Here is a 22806-nt window from a genome sequence, read left to right on the forward strand (position 1 = left end):
TTCTGCATTTTCTGAAGCCATTCTACATGTGACACTATGAATCTTAGATCGGGACAGTGACATAGTGACATTTTTTCCTTCAGGTGCTACGTCCTGGTTCCAGCAACAAGGTTAACGCTGCCTGCATGTGACAATCTCCAGGACTGCTCTAAAAACCTTGATGGCCATGCTTTTGGCGGGTGACTCTCTGCTGCCCCCTGGTGGTCCCTCCACACTGGAGGCTCAGGGGCATCATCCCGTGTCCAGGGGTAGATTCCGAGCCCACTGCTCAGGCGATTCCCTCATCCGTGGACTGCTGGCCCAGGGGAGGACCTGCTCTTCTCTCTGTGACTCCTGCCTGTCCCTGACCACGCACAAGGGGCTCAGAGCACTCATGGAAACCTGAACCTGCCCGTTGGGAGGAGGGGGGCTGTGTGGGTCCAGCCTATGGATGGCGATGCCATGAGCCAGGAGACCCTGAGGCCTTGCCCAGCCCATATTACTTGTAGGATCCAGCAGAGACATTTCCCCCACCAGGATCACTGTTGTCGCTGGACAGGCCCTGTGGTTCTTATGTTTTCAGGACGCACTTCAGCAAAAACCACCAGGGAACTTTCTGGAACAAGATGTATTAGTTCTCACAAGTCCTGGAGGGCACACACACAGTGAGGTCATGGGGGGGGGGGGGAGGGTGAGAGAAGAGAGAACCTGGGGCTCTTTATTAGAGTCCCAGGGTGGGGTGCCCAGGTTTTTGGGGGTTCACTGTTATTGGCTAAACTGAAGCAGAAAAGCAGGAATTAGGGCTAAGGAAGGGAGAAGCAGGGTCACTTAAACTGGCAGTCATCTAGGTTACCCAGGGCTTTCTGAAAGAGGGGCCTTCGTGGCTGGGTTGCTCTGCTAGGAGCTCCTCTGGTGGTTTTGCGAGTAGCTGGGTCACACAGCTGGTAATGTGTATTCGAGGTGGAAGTCTTCAGAAATGGATGCCTCGGTAAGGAAACGCTTAATGTCAGGCACTTCAGTACAAGGGCAGGGTTCACCTGAGGCAATCTGCAGGTACCTGAGGGTCCTGGGTAGTCATCAGGGGGATCCTGGGACTTGGCACTGGGGACACGGAACTTGGGATGGGTCTTCTTGGTGCCGGCTGAGGGCACAGGGCTAACGCGGGGCAGCTGTGGCTACTCCACCAAAGACAGAGACAGGAGAACGTCCATCCAGCAAATGCTTATTCAGACCCACTTGGGCCGACACATTTTGTCCTGGGAGTTCAGCATGAAAAGACACAGTCCCTGCTTGAATGGAGTCCCTTTCCTGTGGGTGGGGCAGTTCAGTGACACGCTGGGTTTGCAGTCACAGTAGGCAGTTCCCACCACCTTCCACCTGTGCATTGCCCCCTCTACTTATTGAAAAGCTGGACACCCTTTCCAGTTCCCAGGGTGGCGGGTTGACCATGTGACCCAGCCGTGGCCCAAGGGGTGTAAGGTTCTGTTGGGTGATTTCTTTCAAGAAATTAATTTTCTAGTGAAGGAAAGAAACAGAGTGGATGCGTGCAGCTCCTTCCCTCTTGAATGTGAGTGTGACAGTTGGAGCTGCCATGGCCATTGGGAGGTGTTAAGAGGAAGGAAGCAAAACCTCAACGGTAGGGATGGTGAAACAGAAAGTGAGAAAGACCTGGGAGCTCAAGGAACTGGGGAGTGTCCGGGAGCAGCCCTCTGACCCGACTTATTGCTGCAGGATGAAGAGAGGCCCCTGCCTGTTCTTGCCTCTGATGGTCTTATGTGTGTTCTTGCACTGAAACCATTCTTTTTTTTTCCAGAATTAAATTTTATTTCACATTGATAGACACCGTGGAAAAGATTTACATTTCCCCACAGTTCAGCACAACAGTTCAACGGAATCTCTCTTGCCATACCTCAGATCTGATTTGTATAACTGAAAGAGCAGTTTATATCCACCAAGGTAAAATAAAATGAGTCATTAAATGATTGTTTAAAAATTTTAAATCCACACATAAACATATGGCTTTATTATAAACATTCTATATAGTCCCTTACTAAGCTATTTCGAAGATCAATTAGTGCCCATTTATAAAGATGCATTTCTAACGTTGTTTTAGTTGGTAGAACACAGGAGAAAAATTAACAACAGTTCAGAAATATCAAGCGTACATTTTTGCTACATATTAAACTGTGTGATAACTACATCAAATGTATTGAGTTCTAAGTAACCTTTATAGTTGATCAATTTGTTTTCTAATACTTTTTACCACTAATCTAAAAACTTGACTGTGCAAAATCACATAATTGCTACCTTTATGTTTGCACAAAAACTAATTTTTAAAAAATCATCTGACTAAAGTGAAAATTTGCTGTCCACTGGCAGATAAAAGTAAACAAATTTTGCCCGGCCACTGTGGCTCAGCAGATGAGCATCGGCTTATGATCCAGGAGGTCAGGGTCCGATTCCCAGTCGGGGCACATGCCCGGGCTGGGGGCTCCATCCCCAGTGGGGGGCGTGCAGGAGGCGGCCGATCAGTGACTCTCATCATGGATGTTTCTCTCCCTCTCTCTCCCTTCCTCTCTCTGAAATCAATAAAGACATATTTAAAATAAAATAAAATAAAATAATAAAATAATAAAATAATTATTTTTTAATTGACTTTTTTTTTTTTAGAGATAGAGGAAGGGAGAGGGAGAGAGAAGGAACAATGGGAGAGGAAACCATCGATCGGCTGCCCCCTGGCCCCCGGACTAGGGACCGAGCCTACAGCCCAGGTTGGCGCCCCTGCCCTGGAACAGAAGCCCCAGACCATTGGCGAGCAGGCCGGCTCTCTAACCACTGACCACACCGGCCAGGGCTCTAAATTTTTAAATTGATTTCTAATTTTATTCCATTTTGTTCGGAGAAAATACGTTGTGTTATTTCTATCTATCTTTTTCAATGTATTGATCTTTTTTATGTCGTAGAATATGATGTATCTTGGGGAACGTTCCGTGTGTCCTTGAGGATGTGGATTCTGCTATTAAGGGGCTGTTTTGTCTGTCTGCGTTCTGATTGCTCTATAATGTGGTTCAATATATTCTAGGTCGGTTATATTTTGATCTCTAGAAATACATATTTCTATCTATATTCCACCTTCTTTTTCCTCACTTTTGATATCCTATCTTCTATGTCAACCTTTACCCACATAGGTCCCATATCTGAGGCTCTTCCTTTCCTTCTTGGCTGACCCTTTCCATCTGGCTGGGTCATTTTCCTTCCGTCTGACAGTGTCTGACTATTTTCAGTGGCAAATGTCTGTGGGTGATTAATTCTGTGAGTTTTATGTCTGAGACAGTTGCTGTTGTTTTCAAGTTCAACTCTGAGAGAGATTTGACCTGCACAAGGAACTCAGGGTTCTTTTCTGTTATCATTTGAAAGATATTTCCCGCGCCTCTTGCTTGCACTGGTTTACACGAGCAATCTCCTCTCCCCACTCCGTCTGCTCCTCGGCAGTTTCTCCCTGGCTGCTTGAAAGATCGTCTTCCCTTCAAGCAATCTTACAATGAAATGTCTTGGTCTTCCCTCTTTCTCTCTCTCTCTCTTTTCCATGCTTGACTTTGTGAGGTTCGTGGGTGTGTGAATTTATAGTTTATCCAGTATGGAATATTGTGTTCTTTATTGCTTCAAATAGTGTTTCTAGTCATCCCGCCACACCCCACAACTTTTCCCGTTCAGTGCCCCAAATTATACACATTCGGGCCATTTGATGTTGTCCTATAACTCAAAGATGTTCAGGTTGTTTTTCTGTCATTTTATCTTTGTGTTTCATGTTGAGTATCTTCCATCGCATTTTGTCAAGTTCACTAATCTTTTCCTCTGCAGCATCTAATCTGCTGTGAACCTCAAACGGTGTGTTTTTGAATCTCAGATATGGTAGTTTTTGTTTGTAGAAGTTTAAATCTGTATGGCTTTTTAATGTTCCGTGTCTCCATTTAACATGCTCAGTGTTTCCTCTACCCTCATGAACAAGTGATGTATACTTATAAATAACATCCTTGTACCCGTGTCTGCAAATTACATCCCAGGGGCAATTTCAGGGCCAGGTTGGATGAACTGAGTTTTGTCATTGTAATGGCTCATGTTTTGCTGATTCTTTGTAGGAAATTTTTGATAGGTTTCCAGGTGTTGTGATACTTTTGCTTGTTTTCATTTTTGGATTCAATGAAGTTACTTGGACACCTTTCTATTCTTCCTCAACTTACTGTTACTCTTTTCCATGGCACCAGAGCAGATTCTAGTCTGGGGCTAGTTTTCCAGCCACTGAGGAAAGCTCTCCTGACTCACTGACCTTAATGAGGAGCTTCTCCCCTCCGACTGGGGCACACTGGCGATGTGATAGTGTGTTGACTCTGTGGAATGTTCCCTCTAATGTCCTGGGTGGTTTTTTCCCCATTCTCACATGGTTTCCTCCCACATGTGTTCATCAGTCCTTTTAGGAACATTTGCAGACCCCCAGAGAGCTCTGTGTGCAGCTCTGGCCTCTTCGATCTCTGCCTTCTAGACTTTTCTTTTGTCTTTGGTTCCCTTGGAAGCACACCGCGACTTGGAGAGCCACGTGCAAGAAGCTTTGGGGTGATCTCTCTGCAAGGAAGCTTGGGAGGCAACACTGGGCAGACCGGCAATGTGGTGGCAATTGAGGACTCGACTAGAGGCTGCAAGGTCACTGTGAACTGAGGCAGGGCCTTGGCATCTGGGTGGGCAGCAGGCTGTCACTGGGCCTCAGTCACTCTCAGGGAAAGGGCATAATGTTGCGGGAGGCAATTCTCAGGCTCAATGGTACCTCCCAGTGAGGGCACAGCTGGGATCACCAGGGGACCCAGCAGCTGTGGGAGGGGGTGTCAGACGCTAGTTTGCTCCATGCAGAGTGCTGGGCTGCCATGGAGCCTGGGCCCGAGGAGCTCAGCTGAGCTGGGAGTTTCTGGGGATTAATCCAGAAAACTCTTCCAAGGAGGGGCCCAGTCACCGTTGTGTAGAAATTCAAGGGCTGTTGCTTATGGACTCGGAATTCCGTCAGTCGGTCCTTTATTCAGGCCCTCTTTCCAGAAATGACACTGCGGCCCAGACACTCCAGGAACCTCAGTCCCGCCAGCCCTGAATGCAGTTTTGTCCCACCCTCTGCAGAGCTGCCTGAGGCTGAAGGAGGGGACAGCTCAGAGACCTCAGAAATGGGACCTGGGCAGAGCCTATTCATGGCTTTGTCTCTGTCCCCTGGGGCTGAAGGAGAGTGTGACAGAGAAGGAGGTTTTTGTCTCACTTCCACATCTGCCTGTGTCACTGTGAGCTTTAGCACTGCTATCCCACACCTGACAGTAATAGTCGGCCTCGTCCTGGGCCTGCACCCCGCTGATGGTCAGGGTGGCCGTGTTCCCCGAGTTGGAGCCTGAGAATCGGTCAGGGATCCCCGAGGGCCGGTTGTTATCATTATAGATGACCAGCACGGGGGCCTGGCCTGGCTTCTGCTGGTACCAGTGAACACTTTTACTTCCAATGCTGTTTCCACCGCAGGAGATCCTGGCCGTCTCCCCGAGGCTCACGGAGACCGAGGATGGCTGTGTCAGCTCATAGGAGGCCACAGAGCCTGCAAGAGGGGGCAGGAGAGGTTAGATTGTGGCTGAGGGGCTCATGTCTAGGAAACCCCCCTGCCTGGCCTGGCCTGAGCTCCAGGCAGTCTCTGTCCTCAGGGCAGCCCTCTCATCAGTCTCAGCCTCAGCAGCCTGTGGGCCTGGCTGGTGGATGGCCCCACTGAACAAGGCGAAAACCCCTGTGCCTCAGGCTCCCTCAGAGCCAGTGAGCACAGTGGGGGTTCACCCCACCAGCCCCACAGCCAGCAGCAGGGTCAGGAGCATCCTGCCCCCACAGGCAGCGCCCTGCTGAGCTCAGAGTCAGGGCCAGGCTTGTCCAGGGCCCTGGGCTGGGGTGGGTGTGAGCCTGGGTGCGGCACCTGTGCAGTGAGCCAGGAGGCCCAGGAGGAGAGGGGTCCAGGCCATGGTAGGGGTGCCCGATTCTGCTCCCTGAGGCCGAGGCTGGGCAGGTTTCCTCCCAGGCCTCTCTTATCCTCTAGTGGAGAGAGCTGCGGGGATGCAAATCAGCCAGGGTGCAGGGCCTGCCTGAGGGGCTTTGTGGTCAGAGAAAGACTCAGTCTCAAGGGACACAGGGAGGGAAGGGGAGGGGAGGGGAGGGGAGGGGAGGGGAGGGGAGGGGAGGGGAGGGGAGGGGAGGGGAGGGGAGGGGAGGGGAGGGGAGGGGAGGGGAGGGGAGGGGAGGCCCTGGAGGTCCACCCTCAGCTGTGGGGATTCTGATTCATTCTGGTGCCCTATGTGGGGCAGACCTGTCCACCCCAGGCTGTTCATGGCCTCACTCCTGGGCTGGCCTGGCCTATCCACAGCAGAGCTCAGAGGTGGTCTGTCTGCATGTTCTGCACACACTAGAGAATGTTACCTGGAGAGGTGAGCACGGGAGCCTGAGGGCAGGGCAGTGTCCCACCCAGTCCCTGGTTGTGAGCATCGGACCTGAAGAAAATTCCCACCTTGCTAATGGCACATGGTGTTTTTAGCCTGTCTTTTACTCATTTTTTTATTGAGCCACAGTCTATAGGACCCACTGAGGTGCTGTGTGTTTCTATGCTTGGTGAGAGCTCCGGGGCAGGTCAGAGATGCTGTGTCTAAGTGTCCCCAGTGTGTGCTAGTTCCAAGGACAGATTCAGTGCCTGGAAAGGTGTGACAGTTACATTGTTTTAGCAGAAATGAAGTGGTCTGCAGAGGAATGAAGTACCTGGACCTGTGCTAGAGAATTAGGCAAATTCTACAAGAACCAAGGCTGAGAGAGACAGTCGGAGTGTCACATCGGGTCAAAGGTGATACCGCAGAAAACCTACGACTTTTTGTGGGGTGGTGGTGAGCTATCTCCGTGAATGTTAGAGTAGCTCACGCTCCAGGCCCACCCAGTCTCCAGGAGGCTTGGCCAGGTGGTCTCTGCTGCCCCCTGGTGGCTGTCAACAGTGGCTGCTGGAGGTGCAGGTGTGTCCTCTGTCCAGGTGCAGATTCTGAACCCACTACTTAGGTGGTAACTCCATGATCCATGAACTGCTGGTCCCAGGGAACAACTGCTGTTCCCCACATGGCCACTGCACTGCCTGCCTCAAGACCTGGCACAAGAGCCTCAGAGCACCTCGGATAATCCCAACAGATTCATTTGGAGGAGGGGCAGTGGCCACCTGAAGCATCACGGCAGACATCTCTGGGGTGGTGGGTTCTGTGGCTTGGACTGGGGGACACAGGACTCAGGGACTGACTCTCCCTGTGCTGGCTGCTGGTTCAGGGTCAAAACAGAACATGGGAGATACTGCTCCAGAGACCAAGACAGGAGAACATTCACCCAACACACACTGACTCAGGCCCACCTTGCCTGGCCGACATCCCATCCTGGGAAACCAGTGTGAACCAGACACCATCCCCGTCTCAGAGTTTCCATCCTGTGGGTGGCAACATAGTGAACACACTTGCACTGGCGACACTGCAGATGTTCATCACCATCCTCTAGCTGTATCTTCTTCTCTATACTTATTTGAAAGCCTGACAATCGCTATTCTCAGGTCCCCCTTGGCCAGAATTGACCTTGTGGCACAGCATTGGCCCATGGGTGTGTCACCCAGCTGGGCTTATCCCCGAGGAACTTTCTCTCTTCTGAAGGAAAAACACAGACTGGGCTTATGCGGTGTCTGTCCTCTTGAACCTGGCTGTGACAGCTGGAGCTGCAGCAGCCATCGGAGGTGTGTCTGCAACAAGAATGCAAGTGGATCGGGCCTGGTTAGTACTTGGATGGGAGAGTGCAAGTGGAGCCTCTAGAGTGGGGATGGAGGAACAGAAACAGAAAGATCTGGGATGTGTGAGCATCTGGGGAACAACCATGTGAGCCCAGACTTCCTGCTGTAGGAGAATCATTGGCCCCTGTCTGTTCATGCCCCTGACTGTCACGTGTATGACTTGCATTTAAAAATTCCAGACTAGGGAGGGAAATAATCAGCACAAATCAATCCATCGATCAATGAAAATAATTCGAGGGAAGCTCTTGTGCAGCTGTTGGTGCTGTGCTGATAATTAGCTGAGACTGGGCGAGTGCTCACACATGGGGAGAGGGAGGCGGCCTCTCCTGAGGTGACCCTGACGCTGCCCTCGGGGTGGGGGGATGGAACCAGCAACAGGAAGTGAGTTTGGGGCCAGCAGAGTCAGTGCCCTGTGGGGAGGGTCTGGTTTGTCTGTGGATGAAGGGCAGGGAGAAGCTAAGGGGCTTGTGATCCTAAACCAGTTCAGGTCCCCTGTGGTGCAAACTTACAACGTGAAGGGATGTGGCACAGGGTTTGGCGCCCCACTGAACACACACGGGCCCGGGAGTCAGAGGAGCTGGAGGAGGGCCCAGGGGAAGGTGGAGGCCCTGCGATGTGGCCGCTGTCCTGGGTCAGTGAGGTGAGCAAGCAGGGGAGCCTCAGGACTGTCTGTGCACAGGGGCTGCTGCTTCCCTGCGGGTTTGCACAGCAAGGCGCCCAGGAGCCTCTGTGTGACTCGGGGAATTCTGACAGCAGGGCGCTCCTGCTCCCTAAATTGTGAACTTGGGAGAAAAGCTCACGTTGGACCCGACATCCTTTTGAGTGATGGACACCTCTGTTTATCAGAACAGGTTCTTCCTCTCAATCCTGTGAGGGCCCGCTGTCCTCCCTTGGCCCTGACCTGCATTATAAACCACAACATGCCTTGTTATTGTGTTTTCCGCTTTAACAGTGATATTGTCTATAGGGTTTAATCTGATGAAAGTTTCTATACTCATCCACGTAGTTAGCACTTCTTTGCCTGGATTCCCTTCCCGTCTGAGGCCTGTCCTTGTTCATTCCCACCCTGAGGGTCTGCAGCTGATCGATTCTCTCAGTTTCGTGTGTCTGAGAAACTTTTCTTCTCCTTCTCTTTTGAAAGACATTTTCACTGGGTATAGACTTGAAAGTGGACGGGTTTTGTTACTTTGTCTTTCCTTTTAGTTTTCTAAGGACATCGCTCCACTCTCCCCTCGTGTGTGTTGCTTTTGAGGAGAGACCTGCCCTAATGTTGCTGTTTCTTTCCCTCTAGAGAACGTGTCTCTTCTCTCAGATGCTTTTATGATTTTCTCTCCCAGGCTGGACTTAAGGAATTTGATTATGACTGTGTTGATGTCTCCTGTATGTTTTTGTGGGAGGGGGGATTTGTTGAGGTTGTTGGATCTGTGGGATCCCAGGTTTCATGGAAATTAGAACACTTTTGGTTCTTTTTTGGCCCCGGGGATCTTGCTCCCACAATGTGGTGATCAAATTTGCAGTTCCCAAAAAACAACTGGGAGGTGAAGAATTGCATGCAGGAGGCTTTGGGAGTGATCTCTCTGGAAGTAAATGTGAGAGGCAGGAATGGGTGACCTGCCATGTTGTGACAATTGAGGACTCAGCTGGAAAGACCTGCAAGGTCATCCTGAGCTGAGGTAGGGGTTTGGGATCCTGGCCTCAGGTGGTCATTAGGCCTGAGCTTCACTCTGACAGGGGCATGGCCTTGGGGCAGGCAGTCCTCTACCACAGCAGCACCTCCCAGGGAGGGCACAGCCGTGAGCTGCCAGGTCCCACCAAGCATGGGAGGGGCGAGCCCTGAGGAGGGAGCTGGGAGGGCTCCTCAGTGTCCAGTGCCTGGCCTTGGTCTGTTCAGAACCCAGGCTGCCAAGATCCTGGGGCTTCATGAGCTCAGATGATCTGGGTAGATCTCGGGAGAAATTCAGGACATTTGACCAACGTGTGGCCCAGTGAACATTAAAAGGACATTCAGGGTCCATTACCACTGTTTGTACGTCTCCCTCTGTGTGTCCTTCCACTGAGGCCCTCTGTCTCCAACTCATACCCAGGCCCAGGGAATAGCAGGACAGCCTGTCGTGTGGACTGAACCCATTCCTGAGCCACCCTCTGCAGAGCTGCCTGAGGCTGCAGGAGGGGGCAGGCTGGGCATCCGAGACCTGGGCACCTGGACAGACCTGCTCCTGGCTTCGGGTATAGTCCACCTAGGGCTGGAGGAGGGGGCAGGCTGGGCATCCCAGACCTGGGGACCTGGACAGACCTGCTCCTGGCTTCGGGTATAGTCCACCTAGGGCTGGAGGAGGGGGCAGGCTGGGCATCCCAGACCTGGGGACCTGGACAGACCTGCTCCTGGCTTCGGGTATAGTCCACCTAGGGCTGGAGGAGGGGGCAGGCTGGGCATCCCAGACCTGGGGACCTGGACAGACCTGCTCCTGGCTTCGGGTATAGTCCACCTAGGGCTGGAGGAAAGTGTGAAACAGAAGGCGCAGGGGGTTTGTGTCTCACTTCCCCATCTGTCTGTGTCACTGTGAGCATTACCACTGCTGTCCCATGACTGACAGTAATAGTCAGCCTCGTCCTCAGCTAGGACCCCGCTGATGGTCAGGGTGTTTGTCTTCCCTGAGCTGGAGCCAGAGAATCGGTCAGGGATCCCCGAAGGCCGCTCGCTGTCCTTTCTAATGACCAGCACAGGGACCTGGCCTGGCTTCTGCTGGTACCAGTAAGTATATTCTTTATCCAGTAAATCTCCAGTGCAGCTGATGCTGGCCGTCTCTCCCGGGGCCACTGACAAAGAAGGTGACTGGGTCAGCTCATAGGAGGCCACAGAGCCTGTAAGAGAAGAGAGGAGAGGAGAGGGGGCTTGAGCATAAGGTCTCAAGCCTAGTAGGCTCCATCCCAAGGCTGTGCCTGGACTGTGCTCAGGGTCTGTGCAGGTCCAGCTCAGGCTCCAGTGGGGGCTGAGCCTACAGGCAGGGCCTAGGGGCAGCACCTGTGCAGAAAGTGAGCAGGGGGAGCAGGAGAGGGGTCCAGGCCATGGTGGAGATGCCCCAGGTTCTGCCTCTGAGCCCACAGCTGGGGATGTGGTCTCTGGGCCTCTCTTATCCTCTGCAAGGGGCTCCTCATGCAAATCTCCTCCTTCCTGCTGTGACCTTGTTGACTGGCTCCAGCTGAGCAGAGAACAGCTGGGCTTATGGAGAATTCAAATCGGGGTCCTCCCTCCAGGCCTGTGCCCAGGTTCCCCAGAACTGTCTGTGGTGTCGAGTGAGCCAGGGCTGACCCTGACCCAGCAGCTGCACACGCACCTCAGGCTGAGCCCTGGGCCTCTCTGGGCTCGGGGAGAACCCTCAGCCCTGCTCTGGTGACCCGCTCATCCATGGGGGTGGGCGTGCTTATAGGTCAGTGGACAGTGGTCATGCTGGTGTGTGAGAGGCCAGATTCCACTGTCAGTCGCACTGAAATCGGTCATGGACATCTCAGGAGTTGTATTTTTTTCCATTCTCTTTCGGGGGCAAAGTAAAACCCATAGAAGGTTTATGGGCATCTAGAGTGATGCAAAAAATCTTGCTGACACCAGGCACATCATTCCTAACGGGAAATATTAATTAGACCACACTGGGCCACACTAAACTTAATATTTTGCTTCGGGAAACTGTCTAAAGGGGACGCCGAGAGCAGGCAGTAGACTGGGAGGAATGATTTGCAAACTGAATAGCAAGTGAAACATTACTCTTGAAATAGAAAAAGAACTCTCAACACCAAAGGGTAAAAGGATAACAAAAGTAAAAGAGTGCGTGTAGAAAATGGAGATTGGGCAAGAAGAGACATGCCCTGGAAGAGGCCAGAGAGATGGCAAGAAGGGCACAGAACGATGTCCCTCAGTAACCATCAGGGAAACGGAAGTTGAAGTAACGAGGAGATATGGTCACGCACCTGTCAGAATGGCTAGAGGAAACAGAGCGACACCCCCAGTGACGGCAAGGACATGGAGGGACAGGGGCGCTGGCGCATCACTGATGGGGATTGAAACGGTACAGACGCTCGGGGAAGGGTTTGGCGGCTTCTTAAGGAGCTAAACCAGTGGTTACACATGTGCCCCAGCAATTGCGCTCTTGGGCATTTATTTCAGACAAGTGAAAACGTATGTGCGCAGAGAAACTGCGCAGACGTGTTCGCGGCACCGCGTGCACGACACTGCAAAGGTAGAACCATCCAGATGCCCTTCCCGGGGGACGCTTAGGCCCTGAGCCCCGGGGTCGGCAATCTGCTCGGCGGTGGGAAGGAAGAGGCTCTTCGGGCAACGCCATGAACATATATACGCCCCAGAGCATGTCCCAGGGGCTGCAGACTGCAGGATTCCATTTTTTATTTCAGTAGATCATTTCTGCAAAGAATACGTTTTCAAAAGGGGGAATTAATTAGTGGTGCCAGGGGTTAGGGGCAGGAACGGGCACCTCAGAGGGAGGAGGTGGGTGTTGTTATAAATATAGCAGGACAAGGCGAGGGGCCCTTGTGGCGATGGACGATTTTTGTGTCGTGACGCTGTTGTGGATACATGAACCTACCCCTGGGATAAAATCACATTGAGCCAGATACTCTCACAAACATGCCGTGAAGACGAAAATTAAAGGCAGACTTAATGAGAAAGAAACACAGAGCAGACGACAGAGATAAACTGAAGGATTAAATGGGACAGTAAGAATAGAAAATCCAGAGAGAGAGATGGAGGGAGAGGGAAGGAGAGGGAAGGAGAGGGAGGGAGAGAAGGGAGGGAGGGAGGGAAGGAGGGAGGGAGGGAGGGAGGGAGGGAGGGAGGGAGGGAGGGAGGGAGGGAGGGAGGGAGATGCAGAGGGAGAGGGAGGGAGATGCAGAGGGAGGCAGGGGGCCCACAACCTCCTCAGGGCACTGGGCCCTGCCCCGCCTCCCTGTCCCATGCGCAGCCACATCAGCTGCATCTGGCCTGGTGGGCAGGTCCTGTGACCTGCTTCAGCCGCTGCTTCTGGAGGCTCTGCTGAGGCCACAGGCAAGACAAGCACTACTTTTTCTTCTACCAGCTAGATTGGGGTCCAGCGATATCACACAAGAACTTTTGCTGTAAACTTTACTTTCTAGTCTCAGGATCACCTGGTAGCTGTGACGCCAAAGCCACAGGTGAGAAACAGACAATGTAAGGGATGGTTCTTCACACGGTTCATTAGTCTCTTTTCACGAGATAGCGCTGACAGGGGTGTCACTGAGACCCTGACCCTGTCATAACCCTGACCTCAAGAAATGGTTCATCCTTGTCCCTTGGTCCCTTGGTCCCTCTGCGCCCTGGGATGTGTGGTGGCAGCGCCCTCACGGGCTGGTCAGCATCTAAGCACAGCAGGGATGACCTGCATCTGCTCCCTTCCACTCAGTGTCCTCACTGACACACGTGGTCCCTCTGTCTGTCCATCTGAGGCCACTGCTGACTTTCTTCCACGTTACTGGCACCACAGGCCCCGGGTGACATGGGGAAGGTGTGGTCCTCACTGAGGTTGGGTCTAATTCCCTACAGTCCTCCCGACGCCCTTTCCTGCAGTGTAAGTGGTGGAGGAAACTCCCACTAGAGGGGCCCGCGGAGCCGTGTTTGGGACGAAGTCTCTGCAGCCCCTGTAGAGAACACCCCTTCACTGGAGTGGGCAGGGCGGCGATGGCCCTGTGACCCTGTGACTTCAGCTGCCTTGGCTGACAGAGGTCACTGCAGGTCCGAGCCCTGAGTCAGTCTCTCTCCCTGTCCCTTCATCCCTAGACACCAGTGTCTTCCTTCTTTCCTGTCCCCTTGGGAATCACACAGGTCACAGTCAGCTCCAGGACTTTCATCTCAGAATCAGTTACCGGGGACCAGCCCTGAGGTCCTTCCCACCCTGGTCATGCCAGTGCCCAGGCGTCCGGGTTCGTTGGTGAATACAGCTGCTCCATGTTGACTCAGTGGTATGGGCATGTGTGAAAGCTGCTGGTATTTCAGATTCCAGAATAGCTTGGCAGAAAATCAACCTGTGCACTAATCTGTTTTTCCCTTAAAATGTATTTGAGACGCCAGTGGAAAGGAGTCCACATGTTTTCCACGTGAGTCTCCACTGTCCCCCATGCCTTGCTGCTGTCCCAGTGGACATGGTCCTGGTCTGTCCCTAGAAAAGTTCTGTGCGCAGATGTGGAGCTTTTCTTGGCACCACAAGCTGAGAATCTACCTCGGGCTGTGCTCCATGTTGATCCTGCACAGACCTCCTAACATGCACCCACCTCCCTACTGGATCCAGCTCTGCACCCCTTTCAAACTCTGTCCTGCCCTCCCTGAGAGCCAACTGTTTCCTGCTGAACCTCAGTCCTGACAGGACCCGTCATAGACTGTGCTGCACCCAGAGTGAAGACGTTCACTGCTATGTCTTCCATAGTCACCATTGGAACCCCAAGATCTAGGTTTCTTCCCTGACAAGAGCCCCAAATTGGATCACAGGCCTGATGGCGCTTGGGGACACAGTCATTTCAGCCCAGCCACTCTCTCAGGATGTTTTCCCTTCTTGGCTAGGTGTGTCTTTCCCAACTTTGTTCCCACAGGCCTATGATTGAAGAAACAGAATGTTGTCTTACCAAAATGACCTAAATTATGACCTGCATCTGTCTCTTTTTAGTTGTATCACCAGGAGGAGGTGTGTGATGATGGGATTTGCAAGGAAAAGAGTCATGATCTTAGGGTTCTGGGGACGGGCAGGGAGCACATCATTCAGACCTGTGGGGAGTTGGGGACAGGGGAAGGGAGGCTTCAGTCTCAATTCCCCTTTGTCTGTGTCACTGTGGCTTACCGACCTGCCCATCAATTATATGTTTCTCACCACAGATATACTCCGCCTCGTCCTCAGGCTGGAGGTTGGAGATGGTTACATAACGGTCAGCCCCAGAGCTGGAGCCTGAGAAGCGATCGGGGATCCCGGCCCCCTTGCCGTGGCTTCCATCACTCCTAACGTACATCAAATACCGAGGGGCCTTCCCGGGCTGTTGCTGATACCACGCAATGGTGTAGGTGCTGTGCTCACTGCTCAGGGTGCAGGTGAGCTTGGCCGAGGCTCCCAGGGAGGCAGAAGCAGATGGGGGCTGGGTCAGCACAGGCAGAGCACAGAGCCCTGCAAACAGAAAACACAGGACGACCTGAGTGCACCCAGCCTGGACTGCGCCTGGAGGGAAATATCAGGGGCAGGCCCCCTGCGTGCCCAGGGACAAACTGACCTGTGGAGAAAACCAGGGGCAGGAGGTAGAAGGGAAGCCTGTCCATGGTGGGAGGCGCTCTGGGAGCTGTGTCCTGAGGCTGCCCAGCTGGCACTGGCCTGTCCCAGCTCCTGTCTTATTGTCCCTCTTGCAGCTCAAGGGGAGGAGCTTGAATGCAAATCTGGTCTCTGTTCCCCACTTGTCTGTCTCAGCTCCTATCTCAACTTTGAGCCTAAGGGCCTCCTGATGGTAATCTCCTGAGATCAGAAGAGGGTCCAGGTGTTGGTTTCAGAGTGGAGGGTTAATTTTACCAAAAAGAACACCCTTTGCACTGAGCACAGCCCAGGGGAATTAGACCTATCAGAGTTCCGGAGGCAAGATCCACAGGGCCCTCTGGTGCCCAAAGGGTGAATGTCATCCTCCGTGTGGAGCTAATTCAACCTAGCGACCATTTTTGAGCCCTTAATAGATGCCAGACCCTCGGGGAGTGTTTTGCATGCACACCCTCACCGCACATCACAGTAATCCAACATGATCCCTGTGCTAAAGGCACCGTCTAATGAGGAAGGAGCCATCATTGCTAGGTTAATAATTTTTCCAAAGTCCCCAAGACAGTGATGTTGTATCAGGACTCCAGTCCAGGAGACTGATCTCAGAGCCTGACCTTTCAGTCCCCGCCCTGCCCTCACCTCTCCATGCCCCATGCCCTCCTTCCTCCCCCATCCCAGGCCTCCTGAGTCCCTGAGTCCCCACCCTATCTTCTGTTCCCAGGTGTTCTGTCCTCACTGTGTCCCTTCTTCACAGTGTTGGAATCTGCATTTTCCAGTGATACATGGTCTCTCTGTGCACAGAACTTGGTGGGACTTTTTGGCTACTAATTTAACCCCTTTACTTGTTATAGGTTTAATCAGGTTTTCTATTTGTTCTTGAGTGAGTAGTTTGTACCATCTAATCTATTTTTTTTCTTATTTTGGAATGCACTTGTTCACAGTATTTCCTTTTAGTACTTTTTGTTTAATGTTAGTGGTAATGGCCCCTTGTTAATTCTTGATTTAATAAGTTATTTTGGTCAATCTAACTAAAACTTTGTTAATTTTGCTGATGATTTAAAAGAAGCACATTTTGTCCCACCAGCATGGTCAGCAGTTGACCATCGACCTAGGATCCAGGCGATCACTGTTCAGTTCTCGGTCAGGGCACAGGCCCGGGTAGCGGGCTCGATCCCCAGAAGGGGGCGTGCAAGAGGCAGCCGATCAATGACTCTCATCACTGGTGTTTCTATTTCTCTTTCTCCCTCTCCCTTCCTCTCTCTAAAATCAATAAATACTTTTTTTAAAAAGCACATTTTGTTTTGATGATTTTCGGTAAAGTTTTTCTTTTCTTATTTGTTAATTTCCACTCTAATATTTATAAGTTCCTTCTTTCTGCTTGTTTCAGGTCCTGTTTGCTTTTTTTAATTTTTAATTTTGTCTTAAGATGAAAGATTAGGTTATTGAATTGAGTTGAAAAATGTGTATTTATATACTTTATAATATTTATTAATTAGAGTTTAAATAAATATTTAAACAATTTATATGCGTATGTACGTGAGTTCTAAGTTTTGCACCCAGCACTGATAGAAGGATCTCATAAGTCCTAGTATGTTGTGCCTTCATTGTCATCTGTCCCAAATTACCCTCTAATTTACTTTCGATTTCTTCATTGACCCATTGGCCATTTAGAAGAATTTTTTAAAATTTCCACATATTTATAAATTGTTCAGAGTTGTTTCTGCTATTAAGTTCTACTTTAATATTATGTGTTCAGAGAACATATTTTACATATTTCCATCTTTGTAAATTTATTGACCCATAGTTTATGGTGGGTAATTGATCTGTTCTGAAGACTGTCTCTTGTGGATTTGAGAAGACTCTATACTCTGATGTTGTTGGATGTTCTAGAGGTGCCTGTTATGTCCAGTTGTTCTATAGTGTGCACATCTTCTATTTTCTTGTTAATCTTAGGTATATTGTTTCACCATTACTGAATGTAGCATATGAAGTCTCTAAGTACTATTTTAAATATCATTATTTAAAATGATTTCCTTCAATTCTGTCTGTTTTTGCATCACGTATATTGGGACTCTGTTGTTAAGTGCATATATGTTTAAACTTGTTAAATCTTTCCTATAGCTTGACTCTTTGATAATTATAAAATGTCCCCCCTTATCTCTAGTAACATTTTTTTGTTTTAAAGTCTTATGATTGCTGTTTGCATGATATATATTTTCTTCCTTTTACTTTCCACTAATTTGTAGATTTGAATCTAAAGTGTATTTTTTCTAGACAACATATAATTGTCTATTTGTGATCCAGTTTGACAATCTCTATGTTTTATTTTATTTTATTTAAATATATCTTTATTGATTTCAGGGAGAGGAAGGGAGAGAGAGAGAAGCATCGATGATGAGAGAGTCATTGATCGGCTGCCTCCTGCACGCCCCCGACTGGGGATCGAACCCGCAACCCAGGCATGTGCCCTGACCAGGAATCAAACCTCCATCTCCTGGATCCTAGGTTGATGCTCCACCGCTGTGCCACACCCAGCCGGGCCAATCCCTACATTTTAATTGGATCGCTTAATTCAGTGACATTAACGTTGTTTTTGCTCTAGTTGAATCTACATCTACCGTCTTACTTCTGATTTCTACATCTCATGGTTTTTATGATTTTCGGTTCCTCCTTTACTCCTCTCTACTTTCTTTTGCACTAAGTGAAAGTTTTCTAGTTTATCACTTCAACTTTTTAAAGATTCTTTTCACTATTTTTAGTTATTTTATTAGCAGTACCTTAACATAATAAAACCTACTTTAGATTTATATAAACGTAATTATAGTGAGGTACAGAAGCGTAACTCCTATATTCTTCTTTTTTCCTGTCTTGTTAAGATGACATTATATTGCTATCAACCTTACGTCCATGTAGGTTACAAACTCAACCATGCATTGTTTCTGTCATTACTTTGTGTAATTTTATGTCTTTTGAAGAATGTGAGAGAAAAAAGGACAGTAAATACCTATCCATGGACTCGGTTCTAGTTACCTTCTGTTTTTCACCATTTATGATTCTTTTCATTTGTTCCTTCAATTTGGAGTGACTGTCTTGTGTCATTTCTATAGCAGGACACTACTGCAATCGAGCTTTGCCCCACTCACTTACTTTGTGTTTCTATTATAAAATAATATTTACATATACTGTTTTACACTAATTTCTGGAAACTTTAAGTGGTTTTGGGGTGGTTATTTTAAAATTATTTTTGCCATTTGGGGTTGTTTCACCGAGTAGAGGGTGAGCAGAGCTCCTCGTGCCACCATTCTGGAAGCTGCCTTGCAATAATTATTCTTTGAGCCATTGATTCTTGGGATTCTTTTATGTCATGGTAACTGACATGTACAGCTCGATTTATTATAAATCATGTCATTAAATGCATTATAATATGTTTCCTCCACTTTTAAATATTTTCATCCCAAAGAAAAACAGAATATGTCTCCCAACCACTGAAACAAACACTCCCAATGTTAAAAAGTCACTTTAATTCACTAGTGAGGAGAAAGCATTCCCTCTAATGCTGTACTGAGAATTTCTCCCAGGGCCATGACCTGTCACACTGAGGCAGACACCTCACTGAAACCCATTAGGTCTTTAAAAATAAGAGCTTTAGGGAGTTTCTCTTCCCCTTTCTTGTTATCATCTGGGTGCCCAGGAAATTCATATCTCCCACTTTGCCTGCCAAGATTCAGAGAGATGGAGCCCAAGAGCATAAACAGCATTTGTGAGTTAGATATGAGGGAGATTATTTCTGTCCACTCTTAAAATAATTTAAATCCGTCATTTAAATGCCCATACAATTGGATTTAATAATCAGTATCATGTGATGTCTTTGGCTGCGTTTGGGGGAAAAACTATAGTTGCTACAGAAAATAAAACAAGAATACCAAAAAGTCGAATTGCTTTAAGAGCAGAATATCTCCCAATTAACTCTGATAAATCATAGACAGAAACGGTATAGTGAAAAGAAAATTAATCTCTTGGGTGCACATTAACTTTCAATTTTAGCAATCTGGCATCAACATTTTGATGTACAAATAAAGGAACGTTCCAATCATTCCACAACAGTGCACATTTTCCGTACTTGACATCAGGTGCTCTTGCAGGGAGGGGGTGTTCTTGACCCTAGGGAAGAGGCCGTTCTGTGAGATGTTTCCCTATACCTCAGAGAAAGGAAATGTTTCAACATTTACAGAAAAGAATCATTTGCGATATAAACACATTTCTACTAACAGCCTCCTGTTCTTTTACTGGCGACTTGTTTTGGGGGGCATCTTCATAGTTTACAGTCTCAAGCTCTCTTCTTCAGTCCCATGTTAAGTTCCAAGTTTTAGAATTTCCATTGTTTACATAAATATCCAATGCACTGAAAACTTACTTTTTATGTTTTAAATAATTCCTCCAAACTTCAGTGATCTAGTTCAATTTCGGCCTCAGGAACAATTCTGACATTGTGACTCTCTTCTTAGGGACAGTTCTGAGCCTACACTCGACTATTCCAGATTTTGGTACAAGCTTACCTTGCCCATTTGCCCCTTTCCCTCCATCTAATTTTCATCCAGGAGGAGCCTGCTTATGATACTGAAATATTTCCAAAACTCAGGGCAAAAGGACAGACATAAAATCTATGAGATTGTGGCATAGGGCTATCTTAGACAGACCCAAAATCTAATCAAATAAATGGTAACAGTGCTTCCTTACCCAAAGAAACACCTCTAGCCACTGTATGAGGTAAAATACAGCCTTTCTAGCAAAGAGATCTGCACTGAGAACATAGGCTGGCAGGACTTTCAAACTTCAAATAATCCTATAAAACAGGAATCATTAAATCACATCCTGTGAGCCAGCCCTGACCCTTCACCTGTTTTTGTATGGTTTTCAAGCAGAGAATATTTTGGGTTTTGTTTGTTTGTTTTACTTTTAAATAGTTACATTTTAAATTGCTTTATAAGTACCTACATAATATCCTCAAATTTTACTCTCAGGCCACAACACCTAAAATACTTACTCCCTGGTCCCTTAAGAAAAAGCACCAACTCTTAAGATATAAAGAACCTTGAAATATTTGAGAAGATACTCAACCTCAAAATAACAGGAGAAATATAAAATAAAACTATACCTAGATGTCATTTTTCATCTAAGGTTTGGCAAGCATCAAATATTTGTCTCTGGCTTTGTGAATCAACACAACCCCTGTGGAGGAGAGCCTGCCGATAACAGATGGGCATTACAAACACATGTCTCTTTTACCAAGCGATTGTACTGCTAAAAATGTATCCTATGGTCATTTTCCCACAGGAACCCAAAGGTGTGTTCACGTTGATTTGTTTCAGCGTTATTTGGAAGGTCAAAGTCTTGGTGATGATCATTGGGATCCAGTTGGCTAAAACTCTAGTGTGGGATACTCTGCAGCCTTATAGAGAATGGGGGCAGCGATATTGGCCTCAGCTCTTTCTGGAAGGATTTGCAAGACATGCTACATGTGATAGTCTTTGACATGGAGAACCAGGGCACTCTACCCTCTGTAAAGCCTGATGTGGGCTCCTTGGAGGCAGAGCCTGAGAGAGGACTGAGGGCCCATGTGATTTATTGAAGAGTATTCTTAAGAGAAGCCAAAGAGGGAGACTGGGGAGCTGGGTAGGGAAGGTGTGAAGGTACATCTGGCCTCTGCCTAAGCCTATCGGGAGCTCTGGAACAGAAGTTGCACTCCAGGAGGTGGGGCCCCTTTAAGGTGAAGGGATTGGGGCCTGTGCACCCCTGCACCCGTTAGTCATTGGCTACAGAAGGGAGTGGGGAGCTTCTAGGCACCTCTCTCCAAGGAAGCTTCCGTCTTCAGAGGCTCACATGCACATCTTCAGAGGAGGCTGGCTGTGAGCCACTGGCCAGAGCACCCTCTATTGCTGGGAGATGGGCACCCCGAGTCACGCACTGTGTGAGCCACTAGCCAGAGCACCCTCTGTTGCTGGGAGATGGGCACCCCGAGTCACGCACTGTGTGAGCCACTAGCCAGAGCACCCTCTGTTGCTGGGAGATGGGCACCCCGAGTCACGTACAGCGCCAATAGCATCCACTACTGGTACCAATGGAAAATGTTCTGTTGATGTGCATACATGATCTAGTGTTCAAATTCAAGTGAATTAAATTTATTCTAAAGAATTCCCCAAACAAAAGTCCTGTGACCCAAAAGAATGAAAACCAGGCCACCTTCACACCTCTTCCCTTTTGCACGGAATGAGAACAGAGCAGCGAGGCAGCATCCACAGCGCTCTGGAGGAGACGCATTTGCCCCAAGAACCCTCTGTCCCATCCGACCACTGGCCGAGCGAGCAGAGCTGGGCTTTGGGTGGGTTTCAGCCCTTGCTCAGGGTGGGGGGAGTTTTCTCTCTGCTCACAGCGCTGCTACTCCAGGCCGAGCAGCACCCAGGTTGATGGTTTTGAGGCAGCTCCCCGTTCAAAGCTGGCACTGTGTACCAGGCTATACAGAAGTACCCGGCCTCAGCCTCAGGCTGTGCCCGGCGACGGTGAGGGCAGCTCGGCCCCCGAGGATGGAGCCTGAAAAGCGGTGGGGGACGGATGCCAGGCGTTTGTCCACCTGGTATATGAGCTGCAGAGGAACTTGGCCAGGCTTCCTCAGGTACCATCCTGGAGCATTCTCAGTAGTGACAGGCCTCGTACTCACAGAGCAGGTGAGGGTGGCTGAGAGTCCAGGCATCACTGTGAGGGAGGTGTGCAGGACCTGTGCAGAAGCTCAGGACGAGGACAGTGGTCCAGGACATGCTGGTGATGCTCCTGCAGACACTGCTTCCTGAGGACCTTGCAGCTGGGGCTGGACTCCTTCAACTTTAATTCCCTACCTTCTTCATCTCTTCAATGAAGAGTGGTCTTCATGCAAATCCCCCGCCAGTTTTCTCCTTGGGCCAGGGCTGAGTCCCAGCTGGGTAAACGCCCTGCTAGGTAAAGGGTGGCTGGAAAGGGGGGAGGGGTGATGAGGGCTTGTTTCTGTTTTCCTTCTTCTGGTCTCCTGTCCCCTGTCCTCCCTGAGTGTGAGGGTCATGCTTGGTGAGCACCGATAGAAAATGCAAATGCTGTCAGTTGAAAAACTTCACAGCTGGGCCCAGCTCCCCACAAACAGAGACATAGGCCCACAGTGTCCCCTGCTTCTCGCACATCCAAAAGTCTCCTTTCCTGAAAGATACTCAGGCCCGACAGAGTCAACTTTGGATCTCTGACTGATTTCTTCTAAAACAAATCTCAGCCCTTTTTTGAACGCCTCCAAGTAAAGCTGTTTCATTTCAAGTCCAAATTGCCCTCGCTGGGTCTACCTGAGCTTGGAAGTCCTAGAGCCCAGCCGGACACTGTATCAAATACCATCTGTGTCCCGTGGTGCCTTCTGACAGAAAGGGGTGCATGTGGTCATTTGGAGACTTTATTTGACCCACCAGAAGCCTGGTCATTTATGGACTAGAGGAATCAGTGAACCTGGAACTTGACGTTGAGTGTTTATAAGACTCTTTCCAATCTTCAGGGGAGCAACTGAAGGAAGGAGGGTGGAGTGGTGGGTGTGGCCCTGTTTTTTGGGACTGCGTTGGATATTTTAGATAAGTCAGTGCTCTCTTCCATTCAATT

At 49.4% G+C, this 22806-nt stretch overlaps 1 protein-coding gene across 1 annotated transcript in view; it reads right to left on the reverse strand.

Annotated features, from left to right (window-relative positions):
• The window catches only part of LOC107545219 (immunoglobulin lambda-1 light chain-like), a 52444-nt gene extending 37283 nt beyond the window's left edge, over nucleotides 1–15161 (reverse strand). The window contains exons 1-3 of the mRNA XM_087828785.1: nucleotides 15116–15161; nucleotides 14794–15012; nucleotides 5307–5398 (exon numbers count right to left, since the gene is read on the reverse strand). Of these exons, the coding sequence (XP_087684911.1) occupies nucleotides 5307–5398; nucleotides 14794–15012; nucleotides 15116–15161 (357 nt within the window). The remainder of the gene's footprint in view (nucleotides 1–5306; nucleotides 5399–14793; nucleotides 15013–15115) is intronic.
• Between the last annotated feature and the right edge of the window lie 7645 nt (nucleotides 15162–22806).

Source organism: Miniopterus natalensis, chromosome 20 (assembly GCF_054644295.1).
Source record: "Miniopterus natalensis isolate mMinNat1 chromosome 20, mMinNat1.hap1, whole genome shotgun sequence".
NCBI classification, from domain to species: domain Eukaryota; kingdom Metazoa; phylum Chordata; class Mammalia; order Chiroptera; family Miniopteridae; genus Miniopterus; species Miniopterus natalensis.